Source organism: Heteronotia binoei, chromosome 2 (genome assembly GCF_032191835.1).
Source record: "Heteronotia binoei isolate CCM8104 ecotype False Entrance Well chromosome 2, APGP_CSIRO_Hbin_v1, whole genome shotgun sequence".
In the NCBI taxonomy this organism is placed as follows: Eukaryota; Metazoa; Chordata; class Lepidosauria; order Squamata; family Gekkonidae; genus Heteronotia; species Heteronotia binoei.
The window spans coordinates 76,563,431-76,585,655 of NC_083224.1; the positions used below are offsets into that span (position 1 = coordinate 76,563,431).

General features: G+C 43.3%; 1 protein-coding gene across 1 annotated transcript in view; it reads left to right on the plus strand.

Annotated features, from left to right (window-relative positions):
* Positions 1-22,225, plus strand: part of DSTYK (dual serine/threonine and tyrosine protein kinase) — an 87,461-nt gene that overhangs the window by 7,820 nt on the left and 57,416 nt on the right. The window contains exon 2 of the mRNA XM_060231332.1: positions 16,649-17,037. Within this exon, the coding sequence (XP_060087315.1) occupies positions 16,649-17,037 (389 nt within the window). The remainder of the gene's footprint in view (positions 1-16,648; positions 17,038-22,225) is intronic.

The window sequence follows — 22,225 nt, forward strand, 5'->3', positions numbered from 1 at the left end:
TGTAAGTTGTGAACCTACTTTTGATTTATTGACTTTTCATTATAGCAGTCTCATGGTGAAGGCTCTGAGCCTAAGACCCAGGGGGAAATATGAAATGGCTGGGCATTGTGAGTTTTTGTACCATGTGCTGGTCAAGAACATGAAAAGGCACTATGGCACAGATTATGTGTTTATCTACAATATAGTCTTCCTCAGAGAAATAACTACAATTCCTTCTAGGCAGCACAAGAATAGAGATATTCTATAGAGCCATGTATAGTGATAAGTATTGGCCTACTATCTGGAAGTCTTAAGTTCAAAATCCCCAATCAACCAAAGTAAAAGAAAAATTAAAGGAAATATGCTGGGTGAACTTGGTCTGGATACACGCTCAGCCTAATCCACCTCACTGGCTTGTTATTCCTCTTCTAAATAGTTAACATGCTTTCTTACTGAGAAAGACTGGATCATGAGGGCATGACTGCAGTGAAAAAGGAGAGGCAAACCCAGTTACCCCCAGGAGATCCTTGGCATAACAATAACTCTCTCTCTCGGAAAAAAGCTTATGCCTTGAATAAAATTTTCTTGTTCTTAAAGGCACTTTGTATTTCTTCCTGCGATTGAGGGAACTGGGTGAACTAAGGGGATGAGAAGAAGAAGAAGATGAAGATGATATTGGATTTATATCCCGCCCTCCACTCCGAAGAGTCTCAGAGCGGCTCACAATCTCCTTTACCTTCCTCCCCCACAACAGACACCCTGTGAGGTGGGTGGGGCTGGAGAGGGCTCTCACAGCAGCTGCCCTTTCAAGGACAACCTCTGCCAGAGCTATGGCTGACCCAAGGCCATGCTAGCAGGTGCAAGTGGAGGAGTGGGGAATCAAACCTGGTTCTCCCAGATAAGAGTCCGCACACTTAACCACTACACCAAACTGGCTTTCCCTGGGGGAGGAGGCTCAGCCAATGGAAGGAAGAAAGGCTTGGCCCAGTAGCTCTGCTGTGTGATTGAGAGTGCCCAGCAAAGCAAGCTGAGATGCAGAAGGAAGCAAGAGGGAGAAGGAAGCTGACAACAGTGAGTTGCTTGTGGGCCTGATAGGACTCCTGGTGGGGACAGATCCATCTCGCAGGCTTAACATTTGACACCCCTGCTCTAAAGCTTATACCTTGAAAACTGAGGAAAAGTGTATTTCATTTGTTCCCTCTTCTGTTTTCTCCATTTTAAATTTCTCTTCTTCCCAGTCTGCTGTTAACTGCTGGGACTGGCGGAATATCAAAATTTCTTTTCTGAGTGTTCTTGATGCAGGCTGGCCATCAACTTGCTTTATTTTGAAAGGCCAGTTTGATGTGCTAAAGGGATAAGGAACTTCCAGATTTTAAATGTGAAAGATTGATTTTCTTTTGGAAATTGGTGCTTTCTTTGAGCATACACTAAATTCTCTTGCCCTTCATTGTTTGTTTCAAATGCTACTAAGGTTTCTTTATTTTTGGGGGGAAGGATGGTGGCTCAGTGGCAGAGCATCTGCTTGGGAAGCAGAAGGTCCCAGGTTCAATCCCTGGCATCTCCAACTAAAAGAGTCCAGGCAAATAGGTGTGAAAAACTTCAGCTTGAGACCCTGGGGAGCCGCTGCCAGTCTGAGAAGACAATACTGACTTTGATGGACCAAAGATCTGATTCAGTATAAGGCAGCTTCATATGTTCATATGTTCATGAGTGTATAATGGAAGTATCAATGGGCTAAAATCTAGATAACCAAAAATTCATGACTCACTTAACTGCTCTATAAATTGCACATTAAGGCAAGATAAGTTCTAGGCAACACAATGTTAAAATCTGAGGACTTGGTGAAACTGATAAAGATAAGGCTTGCTATGTGTGAGTTATGTGCAGAGCAAGGAATATGTAAGAAAACAAACTAAAATTTTCTCAAACTATATCAGTTCTCCTTGAAGTAATGAGGGAATGCCTCAGGAGAATGTAATCTCCAGCATCCTTGGTCAGTTTCTAGTATTAGCAAATTCCTTGTTGGTTAAACTCTGGACATCTAAACTAATCCAGTATGCTTAAATTCACTGCTAATAGTAGTCAAATACAATGCCTATCAGGCTTGCTGATTCTCCTAGTTGAATGTTCATGTGAGTTTAAGAGTTTTATGTAGATGTGCTTTACTATACAATATTTTGGGGTATAGGAACCTGTTTACAGAATATGACTGAGGTAATGAGTAGCCACCTGGAAAATGGTGGCTTGATTAGGAAGGGGCCTGACATCTGATTATTGATGGGTTCTCATAGGAGAAGCACCATTTGGCATGCTTTTGTTCTGGTCACAGTTTACAGTTTTAAATGGCTTAGGCCAGGAATATTGAATGTCCATCCTGCAGACCTGATCTGGCCCCCACAGGACTCTTATCAGGCCTGCAAGAAACTGGTTGTTGTCTACTTCAGTCAGTATTTTTTTATTTCTCCCCTGTGATGAGTTGGACAAGCCAAGCAGCATCTCTTCCCCTCTTCCCCTTTCTTCTTCCCAAAGGGAGGAGGAGGGAAGAGCAGCCTCAGGCAGTGGAGGAGCTTGACTGTGTACTCTGTAGTGTGATTGAGAGAGCCTGGGTTGCTAGGCTCTCTCAATCACACTGCAGAGCTACTGAGCCAAAGCTTCTTCCTTCTGTTGGCTGAGGCTCATCCCCCTCCTTGTACCCTGGGGAGGAAGGGAATGAGCAAGAGTTTCCTTTGCCTAGTTCCCTTGATCGATTGCATGGGAGAGATACAAAGAAAGCACCTTTAAGACCAGCAACATTTTATTCAAGGTATGAGCCTTTTTTCTTTGGTAACAGAAAGACTGAGTGTGTTTTTTTGGCTCATTATGCCAGGGGTCTCCTGGTGCAACTGGGTTTGCCTCCCCCTTTATCACTGTATTCATGCCCTCATGATTCAGTTTTTCTCAGCAAGAAAGCATGCGAACTGTTTAGAAGAGGAATAACAACAAGCCGATGAGGTGGATTAGCTGAGAGTGTGTGTCCAGACCAAGTTCACCCAGCACATTTCCTTTGATTTTTCTTTCACATTTTCCTTATATTTCTTTTGATTGGGGATTTTGAACTATAGTAGACTCATACTGATCACTTTACATCGCTGTCTCTCTATTCTTGCATTGCCTTATAGAAGTTGTAGTAATTTCTCTGGGGAAGACTATATTTTTGTAGACAAATGCATACCCCTCAGTCTGTGTCACAGTGTCAGGTCTACAGCTATCTTCAATAATAACGACTTTCTCATTTCTTTAAGATTAGCATTTATTGTAAGACAGGATAGTACCACTGATGAAGCCAGTGCGAAATTAAGGCGGGAGGCCAGGGAATGCATATATATATAGGAAAACAGTTACCCGTTACATGCGCGCCCAATTTTCTGGTGCGAGATAAGTTAAAAACTGTAAATTGTTGCAAAGCAGAAATTCTTACACTATGAGATGGTTAGCACAACATTCTAACAGGTAGTGGTGACCTTGAGAGACAGAGACTGTTAGAAGACCCACATACTTTTGTTTCCCAGCCACATAGCAAGTGTTTCAGAACAGCACAGAGATAGAATACATCATTAACATGGCAAAGGACCTTGACACATGGTGCCTTCATATGTTCTTGACCAGCACAAGAAGCAATATGTATAAAAGCTCATAATGCTCAGCCATTTCATTTTTACCTCTGGGTCTTAGGCTCAAAGCATTGGCCATGAGATTTCTGTAATGAATGTCAATAAATCAAAAGTAAGTTTGCAACTTACAGATGCACACCTGAACAGCATACTCAGGATTGCTACAGCACAAACATTGTCTCCAGATTTTGAGGCATAAATTCAAAGCAAGAGGTGTCAGTAATCAGAGACTGTTAAAATATTGCAAGCATGCTAATGTTTTAAGCATGTTATATTTTAAGTTTAAAAAACCTTTGTCTGTGCCCTTTATAAAGATTATATCTTTGCTACCTTGCATTACATTTTATGACACACATGATCCGGCCCAACAAGGTCTCATTTCTGTCAAATCTGGCCCTCATTTCAAATGAGTTTGACACCTCTGTAGGTTATGGCAGTGAAGAGTGAAGCAACAGCTGTGAGTAGGTATTGTAATGGCATTATGGAGTATACTTTTAACATGGAATAACTACGGAATATACTTTAATTTTTACTTCATGCAAGACAAATGAAAGTTTCCTTTCCCAGTTAGTAGTTGCATTCATGAATAGTGTGATGCTTTAGGATGGATCATGATTGATTTGAGATCTCTGGTATTAAAGTTGTGTGTGGAGAAGCCCTTTGTATACATTACAATAATGCTTTTTTTCCGAAGACCTAGTATTTCTCATGAACTGATGTTTTCCAACATCCTGTTGGGAAAATAGCCTTTCCTTAAAAGCTGACATTCCTGGCTCTTGTTGTTCTTCTTCTTTTCCATAAAGAGTTTGAGTATATCTGTCCTGCTCAGGTCTGTGCTGCTAGATTTGTGAAACACTTAGGCACATTCACATTCCCTGCATATTTGTGGTTGAGCTTACGCAAGTCAGTGCTGGCCATCATGATTCTTAATGGATGTATTGGTTAATTAGTAAAGGAATCTGTAAAGTTGCTCAGTTGGAACAGAGCACCTTTGGGTTGTTTTCTCTTAAATTTATATACTTTTAAGATATAACAGCAAAAGGTAGATTGAAGGGTGAAGAAGATACTTTCCTGCGCAAAATTAAGCTTGTGAAACTAAATAAATTAAATAATTTTCCCTGGAAAAACTTGAGAATATTGACCTGATATGCCACTGCCAATATACGCTTCCTTTATGGTCCTTTGTGTAACAATTGGGACTTGCTTGTATCAGAGAATCAAGAAGTGGTCTCTTCCATCCTGTTTTTGCAGGCTTTTTCTTATTTGGGTAGACTTCGTGCTCATTAATAGGTATATCTGTGGGAAGACTCAAGAGTTAATATACAACTTACAGGCTTGGTTTCAAAGAATTCTTCATTCAAGGAACCTTAATCTCTGTTTAGATTCTAGTCTTTGTGATTTTGTTCACTTTTCAGCTTGTCAGTGTATGTGCCCTTTTTCTTTGTTTTAACTTTACAGGGCAGTGTTAGAACCATTTGGGCAGAATTGAAACCTGTAATGTGTATCTGTCTACACTTAAGAATTGATACCAAAGATTTCCATAACTGCTTTGAAGGAATCGGATATAGAAGAGCAGAGTTTTGTCTGAGTTAAGAATTTCCCACATGCCAGATATTTCTTGACTATGTTTGATTTGTTATAGCAGATAGCACTGTAATTCTTTTGCTGTTATTTTTAGATCAATTAGCTTGCTTCCTCTTGGGAATGGCATAATTGGGACCGATGTGTTTGGATTCTTTTGAAGGGCTGATCACATGGCTGTTTTCAACTGATGCAGAATGCTTCCTCCAGTTAAGTCTTTTTGACATAAGAACTCTTGTAGCATTTAGCTGTCAACAAAAGTCCTTTTCCAAACTATTTTGTTGAGACTAACTTTTCAGTAACTTCCCAGCTGTTCAGCCCCCTAAAATTATCACAGTGTCAGAGGAAATAGACATGTCTTGCTTGACTTCATCTTTTAAACATTTTGACCATAATATGAAGATTCCTCTGTGGTTTTATTCTGTAGGCTTTTCTGGCAAAGCGACAGATGTGGGTACCATTAAAATATTAATGAGTATTAATTAGTGACAGTGAGCTGTCTGTCTGGAGACCTGTTTGATGTCTGTGTTATGGCTCCCTTTATACACGAATCCCAAGAAAATATACTTGCAGTATAAGAGTATTGTGCAGATAAATTAGATCACTTGTTACAGCAAGGATGACTTCTTGCTGTTACATTTTTATATGGCCAAATATTATCAGAAACAATTATTAAGAGCCAGTGTGGTGTAGTGGATAGAATGTCAAACTAGGATCTGGGAGACTTGGGTTCAAATCCTTACTCTGCCATCGAAGCTTGATGGATAACTTCAGGCCATGATATACTCTCAGCCGAACCTCCCTTACAGCGTTGTTGTAGGGATAAAATGGAGGAGAGAAGAATGATGTAAGCTTCTTTGGGTCCCTATTGAGGAGAAAGGCAGGGTATAAAGTTGATAAAAAGTCAGTCAACACCCTTGAACACATTATCTAGAGCTATTACTAATACTAATGTTATGATGACTCAACAAATAATATTGATCATAATCCACTGAAGAGATGATGTTGTTTCGCCTGTGCTTTAAGTATAATCGCACTAGTTCACCTTGAGTCAAAATCCTAAAGAAATGCCAACCTTAGGATTTTGACTCAAGGTGAACTAGTGCGATTGCATCGCTGAAAATTTAGTCCCAGTCTATGGATCTGCGCCAGATGAAGCATTTGTGGGAAATGGACTGATTACTGGTTCACCGTTGCACTATTTTCATTTTGGGGACAACTGTACAGAAATCATCACCTGCTACAAAGAACTGCGGCTTTAATCGCCATGCAGTCCACGCAAGCGGAGGGACATTCGCTGTTAAGCAGTGGCAGGACACTGTCAATATTATTTGGTCCGAGTTAACATTGTAAAATTTGCAACATTTGTGCATGTGAATTTATTGTTCAAATCAGGTTCATTCATTTATAAATCTGTTTTATTGTTTGCAGTACTCTGTCTGTGAACCTTGTGCTTTTTTTCAGTTCCGGTCATACACGGCTTTCCTTTTCGATTGTTTTCTTTAGGTATGACCTGCATAGAAGAAAACACATACCAGCTGAAGTCACTGAGAGCTTATAGCTCTATTGTACTGCACCTTCATCTTCATTTAAAATGTTGATTTTTGGTTCTTCAGCAAAATGTGGCTGCTAGCATGACTGTGGGTGAGACAGGGGCCTTTGTCATCTTAACAGTGTTCTGCAGAATATGTTCTGCCATTCACTGGGTGTTTTCTGTTATCTTTTGCTTTTGCAGCTGCTGTGAGAGTCTTCTCAGCCCCACCCACCTCACAGGGTGTCTGTTGTGTGGGGAGAAGATATAGGAGATTGTAAGCTGCTCTGAGTCTCTGATTCAGAAAGAAGGAAATAAAAGGAAAGGTCCCCTTTGCAAGCACCAGTCATTTCCAACTCTGGGGTGACATTGCTTTCACAACGTTTTCACGGCAGACTTTTTATGGGGTGGTTTGCCTTTGCCTTCCCCAGTCTTTTACACTTTCCCCCCAGCAAGCTGGGTACTCATTTTACCGACCTTGGAAGGATGGAAGGCTGTCAACCTTGGGCCAGCTGCCTGAATCCAGTTTCCGCCAGAATCAAACTCAGGTCGTGAGCAGAGAGTTCAGACCCGCAGTACTGCAGTACTGCTGCTTTACTACTCTGCACCACGGGGCCGCAGAAAGAAGGGCAGGGCATATATCTGCATTCTCCTCCTCTTCCTCCTCCTCCGCAAAGCAAAATATAATTGTGAAGCAGTTTGGCATGCAGTTTGGGAGTGAAGAATATAAAAATGTTGTCCTGAGTTGGACCAAAGGAATAAACCATGGAGTCCTCTTTTCTGTGTGTAATGCAATTATTTCTTTTAATGTTTTTGTGCCTGTTATTTATCAAGCTTACAACCTGCTCCCTCTCCCCTGAACAGAACTCAAAGTGGCTAACAGCATTTAAAATACATGACTTAAAATAATACAAAGATATAGTATATTTTTAAAATGTAAAACAGTTAAAAAAATCTTTGCTCATTAAAATCTACCCACTATGAAGCAGGGTAGGATGTGTGGATGGTGAAGAGGCATGACTGAAGTATACCAGCTGTCTGGTGGATCATAATCACTCAAAGGTCACCTGAAAAAGAGCTGTGGAGGTCCTGCAAGGCATGCGCCTCTTCAGGCAGCTGGTTTCATAGAACAGGGGCCACTACTAAGAAGGCCCTTGTGCTTGTTGACACCAGGTGGGCAGTTGGTAGATCAGGGATCTGAATAAGAACATAAGAGAAGCCATGTTGGATCAGGCCAATGGCCCATCCAGTCCAACACTCTGTGTCACACAGTGACAAAAATTTTTATATATACACTGTGGCTAATAGCTACTGATGGACCTGTGCTCCATATTTTTATCTAAACCCCTCTTGAAGGTGGCTATGCCTGTGGCCGCCACCACCTCCTGTGGCAGTGAATTCCACATGTTAATCACCCTTTGGGTGAAGAAGTACTTCCTTTTATCCGTTTTAACCTGTCTGCTCAGCAATTTCATCGAATGCCCACGAGTTCTTGTATTGTGAGAAAGGGAGAACAGTACTTCTTTCTCTACTTTCTCCATACCATGCATTATCTTGTAAACCTCTATCATGTTACCCCGCAGTCGACGTTTCTCCAAGCTAAAGAGTCCCAAGCGTTTCAACCTTTCTTCATAGGGAAAGTGTTCCAAACCTGTAATCATTCTAGTTGCCCTTTTCTGGACTTTCGCCAATGCTATAATATCCTTTTTGAAGTGTGGCGACCAGAACTGCACACAGTACTCCAAATGAGACCGCACCATCGATTTATACAGGGGCATTATGATACTGGCTGATTTGTTTTCAATTCACTTCCTAATAATTCCCAGCATGGCGTTGGCCTTTTTTATTGCAAACGCACACTGTCTTGACATTTTCAGTGAGTTATCTACCACGACCTCAAGATCTCTCTCTTGGTCAGTCTCTGCCAGTTCACACCCCATCAACTTGTATTTGTAGCTGGGATTCTTGGCCCCAATGTGCATTACTTTGCAGTTGGCCACATTGAACCGCATCTGCCACGTTGACAGCCACTCGCCCAGCCTCAACAGATCCCTTTGGAGTGCCTCACAATCCTCTCTGGTTCTCACCACCCTAAACAATTTAGTGTCATCCGCAAACTTGGCCACTTCACTGCTCATTCCCAACTCTAAATCATTTATGAACAAGTTAAAGAGCATGGGACCCAGTACCGAGCCCTGCGGCACCCCACTGCTTACCGTCCTCCACTGCGAAGACTGCCCATTTATACTCACTCTCTGCTTCCTATTACTCAGCCAGTTTTTGATCCACAAGAGGACCTGTCCTTTTACTCCATGACTCTCAAGCTTTCTAAGGAGCCTTTGATGAGGAACTTTATCAAAAGCTTTCTGGAAGTCAAGGTAAACAACATCTATCGGGTCTCCTTTGTCCACATGTTTGTTCACCCCCTCAAAGAAATGTAACAGGTTAGTGAGGCAAGATCTTCCCTTGCAGAACCGATGCTGAGTCTTCCTCAATAACCCGTGTTCATCAATGCGCCTACCCATTCTGTCCTTGATAATGGTTTCTACCAACTTTCCCGGTATTGAAGTCAGACTGACTGGCCTGTAATTTCCCGGATCTCCTCTGGAACCCTTTTTAAAGATGGGGGTGACATTTGCTACCTTCCAGTCCTCAGGAATGGAGGCAGATTAGAATATTAGAGAAGATGGGGGGGGGGGTCATACTGGGAGAGGTGGTCCCAATGGTATGAGGGTCCCAGGCCATTTAGAGCTTTAAAGATAAGTACCGACACTTTGAACTAGCACTGGAAACTAATTGGGAGCCAGTGCAGCTGCCATAGGCAATCTGGCAGGTGTGTTCTGAACTACTTGTAACTTCCAAAGCATCTTCAAATGTAGCCCTGCATAAAGCATGTTTTGGTAGTCCAGTCTCGAGGTGACTATTGAGTGAATTACTTTAGCAGAATCCTCCTGAGATAGATAAAGATTTTTGGGCCAGGCATAGATGGTAAAACGCAGTCTTTGACCCTTTCTGCACCTCCATTTCGCTTTCACTGTGCATCACCATTGGGTTCCCCTCCCCCTTTTGCATTCCCTTGTACATTCCAACCATGTTTTGCTTTTCTTTTTGCATTGATTCCCTCTCCACCCTTTCAGCTCTGAGCCCATTTGCAGTCAGTTTTTCCACCGGGTCTTCTCAAGAATCCTTTTGTGACAATTTATCCCTTAGTTTGTTTCCAAGTTGAAGGTAATTTAAAAGCATACACATTTCCTTGGGCTTTCCTCCCCGTCCCCTCAGAGGCCAGGTGGTCTTTCCTTATTGGTCAGTTTTGCACTTTTGAAGTAGGAGATTAAGAAAATAATTGCTTTTGTCGGACTTTTTAGCAGGAATGGCCAGTTAGTTCAGTTGGTTAAGATGCAGTGCTATTAATTGCAAGGAAAAAAGATTTTCTTTTAAATTGACTTTGACCACAGACATTTCAAACACAAGGGTAATTCTGTGGAACCTGCTCTGGGGCAACAGCAGCCTATTTTTGTTTTTTAAGTCTGGTCCATCTCAACATTTGGTTTTCCTCTTTTGTCATCTCATTTCCAAATAATATGGAGGCGGGGGGAGCTCAGGTTGCAAAGCATCGATGTCTCCACCTCCCCCCTTGTGAACTGTCTTCACCAAGCGGCCACATAGCAGCCTCCTTGCTGCCTCTCTGGCCAAGTGGTTGGCATCTCCTCTTGCTTAACTGTTAAAGCATTCCCTGCCAATGACTTTTTTCTTCAACCATCCTGGATGAGCGTTAAACTCCTTGACTACAGATAAAAGTGGGGGGAGAACACAAATGGCAGCCCCGCAATAAATTCATCGGGAAGTGTCTTCTATTTCAAAAGATGACCAGTGTGAAACTGACCATTCGGGGAGACTAACCCGCAACACTATCTGGGTTTTCTCATTGGCATGCAGAATATATACTCGGAGAGAGAAAGAGAGGTATAACGTTGGAAGTAAACGCCAACTGACTTGATTTCAGTAAAAATCAGAAGTAAGCTCTGTGTTCAAAAAGGGCCTTTGTCATCAAAGACACATGCTTGTCAATGGAGAGCAAAGAATCATGCCATACCCCAGATTCCTGACTAAAGGCGACTGTAGAAAGACAGATCACATTAAGGATCAGTAGAAGTGGCCACCTCAGTGGTCTGGGCTTCCTCAGCCACATAATTTCTGACTTAGATGGATTTAGCTTGAATCGGCTCTTGCCATTCCACTGCTGCATCCAGGCAGGAGACCAAGACTGTAATTCTCACTTCTGGTTGTTCCTTAAGTAAGAGGTAGAGCTGGGTGTCATCTGCATGTTAATGGCACCCCCCTCCATACCTCCTTAACTCTCTTCCAGAGGGTGTATTCAGATGTTAAATAACCTTGGGGAGAGAATTGACCCCTGTGGAACTCCACAGGTTAGGATCTATAGTGAGGACTTCCCATTATTACACCCTGGGACCAACCCTGGAAGAATGTGGAGAACCAGCTCAAGGCCGTGCATCTCACACCTAGGGAGGCTAGTTGGTTGACCAGGACCAAATGGCTTACTATGTCAAAGGCAACAGATTAACAGGATCAGTAGCCCCATCCCACCTGCATCAAGGTGTAACTGGAAATCGTCATCTAGAGCTCAGTCCCAAACCCCAACTGGAAGATAGATTGGAAGGAATTTAGGGCAGATGTCGCATCCAGGAATTTCTGGAGCTGTTCAACCACTGTTTGTTCAATCACTTTCCCCAGAAATGGGAGATTAAATACTGGGTATTTATTGGGTAGGTCCCTCTCATCTAACAATGACTCTTTAGGAGGGGTGTCGCCACTGCCTCCTTGAGGAGCTAGGTAAAGAGACCTGTAAGTTTATAACATCTCCCAAGGTTCCTCCTACCACCTCCTGGAGGCTTCCACCAAAGAGGAAGTGTGTAACCCTTAAAGTGCCATTTTGATTTGCGAATGTACAACATTAGTGGTTAACACTCTCTGACACTCTTGCTCTGCATTATTGCATCAAAATGTCTGTGCTGTAGCAATCTTGAGTATGCTGTTTAGGTGTGTATCTGTAAGCTGCAAACTTGCTTTTGATTTCTGACATTCATTACAGAAATCTCATGCTCAGAGCTAGGACCCAGAGCAAGCTTTTGTATGTAAATTGCTTTGTATGCTGGTCAAGAACATGTGAAGGCACCGTGATACAGACTGAGGGCTATGCATTTGTCTACAATACTATAGTTCCCCAGAAAAATAACTGCAACTCCTATGAGGCAGTGCAAGAACAGAGAGATAGCCATGTATAGTGGTAAGTATGAGCCTGTTATCTGGGAAATCTAGGTTCAAAATCCCCAGTTGACAAAGGAAATGTGCTGGGTGAACTTGGTTTGGACATACACTCGGCCTAATCCATCTTGCTGGCTTGTTGTTATTCCTCATTTAAACTTTACTTTCCTACTGAAAGACTGGATCATGAGGACATGAATACTGTGATAAAAGGAAGGCAAACCCAGTTGTACCCAAGAGAGCCACAGCCCAGTATAAAAACACACACACAGCATATACCTTGAATAAAAAATTGTTGGTCTCAAAGGTGCTTTGTATATCTCCTCTGTGATTGAGGCAGCTGAGGAAATAGGAGGAAGGGGAGGAGCCACAGCCAGTGGAAGAGAAGAAAGGCATGCTTCTGTCACCTGTGGATTTGAGGGCGCCTGGCCAGGAAGCAAGCCAGGGGGAGGAGCCTCAACCAGTGCAGAGAACAGAGGTGTGCGTATCCATCTCTCCTCTGTGATTGAGAGAGTCTGGCAAAGCAAGCTGTGATGCAGCCAAAGTAGAACTGGAGAAGGAAGCAGGATCCAGCCAATTGTTCAACGGAGGGATGTGGCCTGGGGGCTGCAGGTTTGACACCTCTGGTCTAAATCATGGTATTCTGGAGGGTTGATATGCTTGCATAATTGCTGGGGCAACAGAAAGGCCTGCTGCTTTTAGCTACCTGGTGGCACTTGAAAGGGCATGCATGCTGCTGCTTCCCCAGAACACATTTCCTGTTTGAAATATAGGACCCTGCAGTGTCTGAAGGGATGAAGCCCAATGAAAGGAGCAAATGTGCTGTTGTGGCATGCTGACAGGGCTTGAAGGAGGAAAGAAACTCTCCTGGGGGAAAGCAGTGAAACACAGCTTTGTTGCTTATCTTCAAAACCTAGGAGCATTCCTGGAGGGCTCAAAAGATCTGTGTACTTTTTTCCTGGACATTCCTACTACCCGGAGGAGGCGTTACTCTTCTTTCCTAAGGCTATTGATGCCAAAAGGACTTGAAGGAGTTGCATTTTACTTTCCTATCTGTGTATACTTGTTCACACGGACCCATAGGAGAGCTTTCCTCTCTTCCCACACGCAATAAAACTCTTTAGGGACACAATGTTAGCCAAGTGCAGACATTTAGTAAATTATTCCTTCTGTTTATAGGTAACTATTCTTGTTTTTAGAAAATTAGATTTTTCTAATTCTTTGCCACTTCCTTGATGTTAGGAGTACCTAAATTAGGATATAAATGAATGAGTTGTTAAGAGAGCTGTTCAAGAAGATTATGAATCTTATTAAATAAGCAGTGGATTTAATAAAGAACTTAGTAGCAAAATTTTTGTCTAGCAGAGTATTGGGGAAGATCTAATGCTTTGCAGGGCTCAAGGTAAGCTTTTTAAGAAAGGCTATGACTAACATGACACATAGCAGGGATTGAGAAGTAAATGTGTAAAAAACTTTTTGAAAGAAATTGCCCTTCATGATTTATTAGTATAACATACTAATTGTAAACCACAGCTCAATCATGTTTGAGAATTTTATTTTGTGCATAGGAAGCCAACCCCAATTAAATAGGGTTGCCAGCCTCCAAGTGGGATCTGGAGATCTCCTGCTTTTACAACTGATCTCCAGCTAACAGAAATCAACTTCCCTGGAAAACATGATTGCTTTGAAGGGTCAACTCCATAGCACTGAACCATGCTGAGACCTCTCCCCTCCCCCAAACCCCACCCTCTCCTGGATCCATTCCCAATGTCTCCAGATATTTTCCAGCCCAGACCTGGCAACCCTACAATTAAAGGAGCCAGATTTGACCATTGCAACAAGTAGTTATTAGATAAAAGGTATCCTAAACTAGAAAATTTTGCTTCTTGGCTCTGTGCATACATGAAGCAGGGAATGCATAAGCCATTCTTATTTTCACAGTGAAAGTATGATGTCTGAATATAGCTGTTAAGTGACTGTTCAATATGTTCTTGCCACTTAGTGTTCATGATAACAGAATGCCAAACTTAAATGTTTTGTCCTAGTTCTTTTGTATTCTGTACCATTAGTTAGGGACCCCTGTGGTGCAGAGTGGTAAAGCTGCAGTACTGCAGTCCAAGCTCTCTGCTCATGACCTGAGTTTGATCCTGGCAGAAGCTGGGTTCAGGTAGCCAGTTCAAGGTTGACTCAGCCTTCTAGCCTTCTGAGGTTGGTGAAATGAGTACCCAGCTTGATGGGGGGAAAGTGTAGATGACTGGGGAAGGCAATGGCAAACCACCCTGTAAAAAGTCTGCCATGATGCGACGTCACCCCAGAGTCAGAAATGACTGGTGCTTGCACAGGGGACTACCTTTACTCTTATCATAACTAGTTGCTCTGTGGGTGTTCATCTCATACTTTGTTCAAAGTGATTGTTATGACTGAAGCTGCAGCTGCAAATACCAGGAGACAGTTAAAGGCTTCCTGCATTGAATACTGCATGCTAATGGCAGAATGCAAGGTCTGGCCCACAGGCAGCAGAATGAGATGTTAGACTTCTGAGGTGGTTAAAATGGGCTGTATCCTTCCAAATTGCCAAGAGGGGGGAAATTATGTTTTTAATACCTCCCCATGTAAAATGCTGTTTACTGAATATACATTTTTTATTCTTAAAGTCTGCCATTTGTTGTCATTCATGTGCAAACTCATGCTATTGTGCAAAATAACTAAAATAATTAGGGAACTGCCCAAACCATAGGCTTGGTGGAACCAGCCCAGGTGGGAATGATGCAATATATTTAATTCTTAATGTGGCCAGATCTGTGGATTCTTAAACCCAGAGACTGGAGCCATGGCCAGACAAGACAGTTCTTTCTGCAGGGCTAAGAAATACCTCCGTTTACAGAAAAATCTAATGATGATGATAATGTGTAGCTTTAAGAAACAAATGCCTTCTGTGACCATTTAATTGCCAGCTGAAGCATTGGTTTCTGTAGGTAAAAGATGGGAGTAGGGGGCAGGGCCTTTGAGGGAGGACTCAGTGGAACCATACCCAGTAGGAGCTACCAAATGTCTTGCTACTTCCTCATTTCACTCAGGTTTGACTGCTTGTTACTGTTCAACAAAAAGCCACCCCACAAAAGCCAGCATGGTTTAAGAACATAAGAGAAGCCATGTTGGATCAGGCCAATGGCCCGTCCAGTCCAACAATCTGTGTCACACAGTGGCAAAAAATTTTATATATACACACACACTGTGGCTAATAGCCACTGATGGACCTCTGCTCCATATTTTTATCTAAACCCCTCTTGAAGGTGGCTATGCTTGTGGCCGCCACCACCTCCTGTGGCAGTGAATTCCACAGTGGTATAGTGGTCAGAGTTTCAGACTGGGATTTAGGAGACCTTGGTTCAAATTCCCACTCTGCCATGAAATCTTGCTGGGTGTCCTTCAGCTAGTTATACACACTCAGCCTAATCTATCCCAGGGTTGTTGTGAGGATAAAGCTGAATCAATTAGAAAGGTGTAAGTGATTTTCTCTAGGCAGAGGTTGCCAGAAGGAGGGAAGAAGGAAGAGCTGCAGGGGGGAGCAGATAAGGGTAGGTTTGGTTGGGAGGTGGAAAGGAGAGAGGAGAAAACAGGAAAAGAAAGGCAATGGAGACGTTCAGCGAAAGGAAAGAGGAGATCGTGGGTGAGGAGGAAAAACAATGTTTCCCCAACAAGTCCACCACAAGTATTTGCAGGTTCCCAAGTAGTCCTGTATATTAGCCTCTTGAATGACTAAGGCAAACATGCAAAAAAGCTGTGTAAAAACAATTTCAAGCATATCTCCAGGTGAAAGTATTTGTTCAACCAATTAACAAATAGTGGCTTGAGATTCTAATAGATAAGGATCTCTTTATTTTACCTGTTTAAGCTGAAGAGCAACTATAAATACTTCAAGTTGTTATGCTGATGTAGGAATAAGATGAGGGTGACTTCATAATCTGGAGAAATTGAGGTCTCTGGAGAAATTGAGGTCTCTGATCAAAAGAATAAATGATCAGAGAGAATGTATTGTTTAGCCATGGGTGTGTTGTACTCATAACTCTGTGGAGCGTGAGAGGTCTGTGCTGAAGAAGAACATACTGCGGAAGTGAAAAGTGTTCTCTTTAATAGAAACCAGCCTCTTTATTGTAACCTCCTTCTCATTTGGATAGGTGATGGTAACATCTGTGTCTATCAGTTGAGCCAATTACTTCATTTGCAGCAGTATGTTGATGGGAGAAAGTTTGCCTGTTGAATTTCTTCCTGCCACATAGAGAATTAAAAGGCACAAGGTTTTTGGTCAGCATCTAGGGGCCATTTTGAAAAGGCAAAAGTAGAATCAACCAGCCTCTTTTCTTTTCCTCCCCTATTTCGTCTCTGCTGTCAAATATCTTTCATTTCCCAAGAAGAAGATGAACTTGTTTGACCAGTCTTCTACGTGGCACCCACCTGATTCATAAATCCCCAACTTTGACATAAGAACTTCCTTCAGGGTCAAAACCTGGCTTCTCTGTGCTGATATACGGTAGATCTGTAGAATCCTTGGATGGCAAATGTGATGTGTAGAACTCTAGAGCATATGTAATTGCTAATAAGATCTTTGTGCCTTGCTTTTTAGGGCAGCTGAACTCGATTTCCTTTCCGCGACATGAGGAGGAGTACCTTCAGCTGACAGTAAATTGTCGCCCATGCCTTTTAATCTTTGGCCAGAACTGTAATGCCAAATGCCAGTTGCTGAACATGCTTTTGGGAGAAAGACTGCTTCCCACCAACAAAGTTAGCAGTGAGGAGAACTGTAAAAGACGTCGAATCCACTTCAGATATGGAAGACAAACACGGATTAGTTTGGCTTTACCAGGACAGTATGAACTAGTTCATAATTTGGTAGCTCACCAAGGTAGATGGGAAACAATACCTGAGGAGGACTTAGAAATCCATGGGGATAATGAGGATCTGGCGCACCAGATTGCGGAGCTTGAGGTGACACTGAATCACACATTACTGCAGGTACTAACATTCTTATATATTCTTGTTTGAATTTTTGATGGACTGAGCTTTGTCATGAAGCGCTGTTCTATTGTACGGTAGATTGTAATGGTGGCAGAATAAATTCTGCATAAAACCCAAGAAGAATGCTGAGAAGATGGCAGTGTGGCCTGCATTCCTAAATGCTACTTGAAGGGCAGAATTATATGTTCTTCTGCTTCACTCTTGTCTTTAAGAAATCACTTCTCCAGTTTAAAATCAGGACTTGGAGGGAACTACATACTGTAAAAACGGTTTGAGTGGGAGAATGGTGCTTAACCTTTCCTCTTCCTGATAGGTTTCCTTCATTGTCCCCCCACCTATTGTTTTTCTTCAACCCAGTTTTCAGTTCAGTTACAGTATACTCTTGTACTGTCAATAACTTAGAATTTCATAAGGATGAAAATTTATGTAATTGAAAACTGTGGCTTGTCAGTTAGTTCTGCTGTCCTATCCTGCTTCAGAGAGTTCCGCTCCCTCCCCCCCAAAAAAGTGCAAAACAGCTTAAAGGATTAAGGGGGTGGAGGGAGGAGAAAATAATGGCATCATGGAGGGCCATTTGTACAACTAGCATTTAATCTTTATTTTCTTTAGTATTTATTTAGAACATCTTTTTGCCACCTTACCACCCAACTTGGGCTCCCCAAGGTGGTGAACAACCTTTAAAGTAGGCTTTTAAATATACATATTAGAGCAGGTGTGTCAAATGTCCAGCCTGTGGGCCACACACAGTCTGCCCAGGGCTTTAATCAGGCACATGGGGTTCTTTTCTCCCCCCTCCTATTGTCCCCTCACCCTTTGAAGCTACAAGGCTGACAAAGTTCCCTGCGCTTTCAGTTCCTGGCTCTTTCTGCCTTGTCTTTGCCAGCTGCAGCAGGAAGCAAAGCTGCAAGGAAAATGTGGAATGGATTTTCTGTTAAGATCTCTGTGCCCAGATAGATAGGGCCAGAGAACTTAATGGAAAATCCATTCCACATTTTCCTTGCAGCTTTGTCTGTGTTGCGATGTGTTTCAATGGAGTGGAGACAATTCACTTTCAATGTTCCTATAACCAGCTGAAACTCCTGTTTCTTAGAGTTGTGTCCTTCCAAATAAAGGGTTAATGCTTTGAGTCAGCTTGTCTGTGCTAAATCGACCTGACCTAGTGAGTACTCTAACTTGCGAATCCACAGCCAAAGGGGGATACTGGAGAGCCATTGCCAGTCTGAGTAGACCCAGAGCGGGGGTGAGCTTTCAATGCTATTTCATTGTTTCCTCAGACCATTTTATATTTTTAGTTTCTGCTGTGATCCTCGTGCTTTTTCTTGATGTTTTATTTTTAAAAATTGCATTGCCAAATCCCACTATTACCCCACCTTTCCACTTTAAACAAAATATTGCAAGAGTTTTAAGCATGTTGTATTTTAAGTTTAAAAATATCTTTGTGTTTCTCTGTGTCCTTTATAAAGTTTATATCACCACTACCTCACATTACATTTTATGACACAAATGGCCTGACTCCACAAAGTCCCATTTGCATCAGATCTTGCCCTCCTGACAAATGAGTTCAACACCCCTATATTAGAATACATGACTGATCCTTCCTCTAAGCTATGGAGTCTTGTGAGCAAAAATTCTACTTCATGAACTGCTGGCATTAAAGTTGTGAGTGAGTGATTTGCTATTGCATAAATTAGTGTGCTCTGGGGCCATCTTTCCTGAGCTAAGACAAAAATTTGTGAACAAGAGGCTAAAAAATTGTAAGCAAGCTCACACTAATTCAGCTTAGAGGGAACACTGCATATGACCCAATTAAAACACATGAGCAGGAAGGAAGGTCACTTTGAAAACACCAATCAAAACAGGTGCCTGCATCTGCTGGCAGTGGTTGAGGGGGGACAGCCATTATCTCCCTAGGGAGGGATTCTATAGTTTTGATGCCAGGACTGAAAAGGCCATTTCTAGGGTTACCACCCATCTTGTCTCACATGCTGAGGAAATCCAACAAAGAGCCCCTGAAGATGACTAGAGTAATCAGATGGGTTGAGCTGATAAAACATTAAGTTGGCTTTATAAAATCAAGTAGATTGGATGCAAGGATTAGATTTTTGGATACTGTAGTACAGCAATGCTTGAAGAACAGGAGTTCCTAGCCCCCTCCTTGCTGCTGAAATCTATTGACACCCCCCCCCCCCCATTCTGCTCCTGTAGGTGGGCAGGGAATCTCACAAACAGTATGAAGTGCAAAGAGGGAATTTGAAGTGTGAGAGGTGAAAAGGCAAAATTGCTTTCCTTCTCTGCCCACATAAGTGCCATTATGCTGACAGAAGAACATTTTTATGTCCAACCCTATAGGCTTGATTGAGCAATCAATAGACACAAGAATTACTGATATTTCCTGCAATCTGTTCCAAGTTTCCAGCCCCAGAAAAGTTTATTCCTAGGGTTACAGGACCTTCTTGGATTAATGACCCTGCAAATTGGGAGGCTATAGTAGACAGAAGGAAGAAGGCAATAAGTACAGCTAATAATAATAATAAACTTTTATTTATACCCCGCCCTCCCCACCTAGGCAGGCTCAGGGCAGCTAACAGGACATGGTAAACCATGATACAGATAAATAACAGATAATATAATTAATAATTTAGACAATAAAACCAATAAAACAGTATGACATTAAAATACAATTGAATGGCGTATAAGATGGCTCGGTATTACTGATCTTATCAGGAGTTCTGTCTTAAAAAGCTAGCTGGAAGAGGGCAGTTTTGCAGGCCCTACGGAACTGGTTAAGATCCCGTAGGGCCCGACCTCTTCCAGCAATTGATTCCACCATTGGGGGGGGGCCTTTGTAGAGAACGCCTGTTCTCTGGTAGCTTTTAATCTAGTTTCTTTTGGCCCAGGGATTTCAAGAAGATTTTTTGAGCTTGATCGCAGTGCCCTCTGGGGAACATATGGAGAGAGGCGGTCCCTAAGGTAGGCAGGTCCTCGACCATGTAGGGTTTTAAAGGTAATGACCAGCACCTTCTAACGAACCCGGTAAACAATTGGCAGCCAGTGCAATTCCCTGAGCCCAGACTGCACATGTTCCCACCGAGGCAGTCCCAGTAGCAGCCTGGCTGCTGCATTTTGCACTAGCTGCAGTTTCCGGGTTCGGTACAGGGGCAGCCCCATGTAGAGGGCATTACAGTAGTCCAACCTCGAGGTGACCGTTGCGTGGATCACTGTTGCCAGGTCGCCGCGCTACAGCTCTCTCTCCCTCCTTCAGCCTCCCAGTCCTTGTACCCTTAATCCATCCAGGTCCTATGACTCCAGGAATAAACTTTCCAGGGGCTGGAAAAGACTGCTGGGTGGGAGATGCTATTAGTGCCATCTACTGACTAATTCCTGGATCCATCCTTATAGTTTTTCCCCTCCTCCATTTAACTTTCAAGTGAAAACACTTTAAACAATTCTCTAGCTGGGGGCTACTGTGTTGTAGGTAACAGAGAATAAGTATTCCTTGGGGTTCTTGTCCCTATGTGCATGCTGTCACTAACCGTAGAGGGTCAGTTTGATCTTCTTCGTGGTCTCTGTGCTTCACACTCATGGGATAGAGCGCCTGCGCCAATCCCTGAATCGGTACCTAAAAAGCCCGGGATTTTTTCGCACTCGGCACCAATGGGCATGCGCAGGCGTCCCAGTGCGCATGCTTGCCGGCGCCAGCGCGAGGATCCCGCCAGTTCCTTAATGACCGCTGCGCTGAGAGGATCACCTTTCGTGTCCCCGGTCGGTAAAGTAATCTTGGATTGCTTTTTTGCCTTTGTATATAGCCCGTTTGTTATTTTCTTAGTGTAGTTAGTTAGTTAGTTGTTAGATCATCATCATCATCATCATCATCATTTTATTTATATCCTGCCCTCCCCGCCGAAGCAGGCTTAGGGCGGCTAACAACACAAATCAATACATTCATTATACAGTAATTGACAAGACTAAATTAACAATTTAATTAAAATTCTATTAAAATTCTAAAACGATAAAATTAATATTAATATGCTGGTGCTATTGTACTGATGGTACGTTTACTTAGCATTCTCTCTCTTTAGTCGGTGAAGGCCATTCGAAAAAGGATAGTCTTGCAGGCCATGTGGAACTGTTCAAAACCCCGCAGGGCCCGCATTTCTTCCGGAAGCTGGTTCCATAGGTGTGGAGCCACAACAGAGAAGGCCCGGGCACGGGTACTCTGTAGTTTTACCTCTTTTGGCCCAGGAATAGTCAGCAGATTCTTCCCTGCTGACCTCAGTGCTCTCTGGGGTTCATATGGGGAGAGACGGTCCCTAAGGTAGGCAGGTCCTTGGCCATATAGGGCTTTAGAGGTGATAACCAGCACTTTGTAACGAATCCGGTATGTAACTGGCAGCCAGTGCAGTTCACGCAGCCCCAGCTGTATGTGCTCCCACTTTGGGAGTCCCAGCAACAGTCTAGCAGCCACGTTCTGCACCAACTGCAGCTTCCGGGTTCGGCACAGAGGCAGCCCCATGTAGAGGGCATTACAGTAATCCAGTCTCAAGGTGACCGTTGCATGAATCACTGTTCCCAGGTCCTAACGCTCTAGGAAGGGAGCCAACTGCCTTGCCCGCCTCAGATGAAAAAAGGCTGACTTGGCAGTGGCTGCTATCTGGGCCTCCATTGATAGTGAAGGCTCCAGTAGAACTCCCAGGCTCTTGACTCGGCATGCCGCTTTCAATGGTGCCCCGTCAAAAACCGGGAGAGGTATTTCCCCTCCCAGAGCGCCCCGACCCAGGCAAAGGACCTCTGTCTTCGCTGGATTCAGTTTCAGCCCACTCAGCCTTAACCAGGTTGCCACGGCCTGCAGTGCCAGGTCCAAGTTCTCTGGGACGCAGCCAGGCCGGCCGTCCATTAGCAGATAGAGCTGGGTGTCATCTGCATACTGATGGCACCCAAGCCCATGCCTCCTGGCGATCTGGGCAAGGGGGCGCATGTAGATATTAAATAGCATCGGTGAGAGAACTGCTCCCTGAGGCACCCCACAATGTACTCTGGGACAGCTCACCCCCGATTGCCACCCTTTGTCCCCGATCCTCGAGGATGGAGGAGAGCCATTGTAGGGCTGACTCCCATCCCCAACATAGACGAGGCGGCGGGCCAGTAGCCGATGGTCGACCATGTCGAACGCAGCCGACAGGTCTAA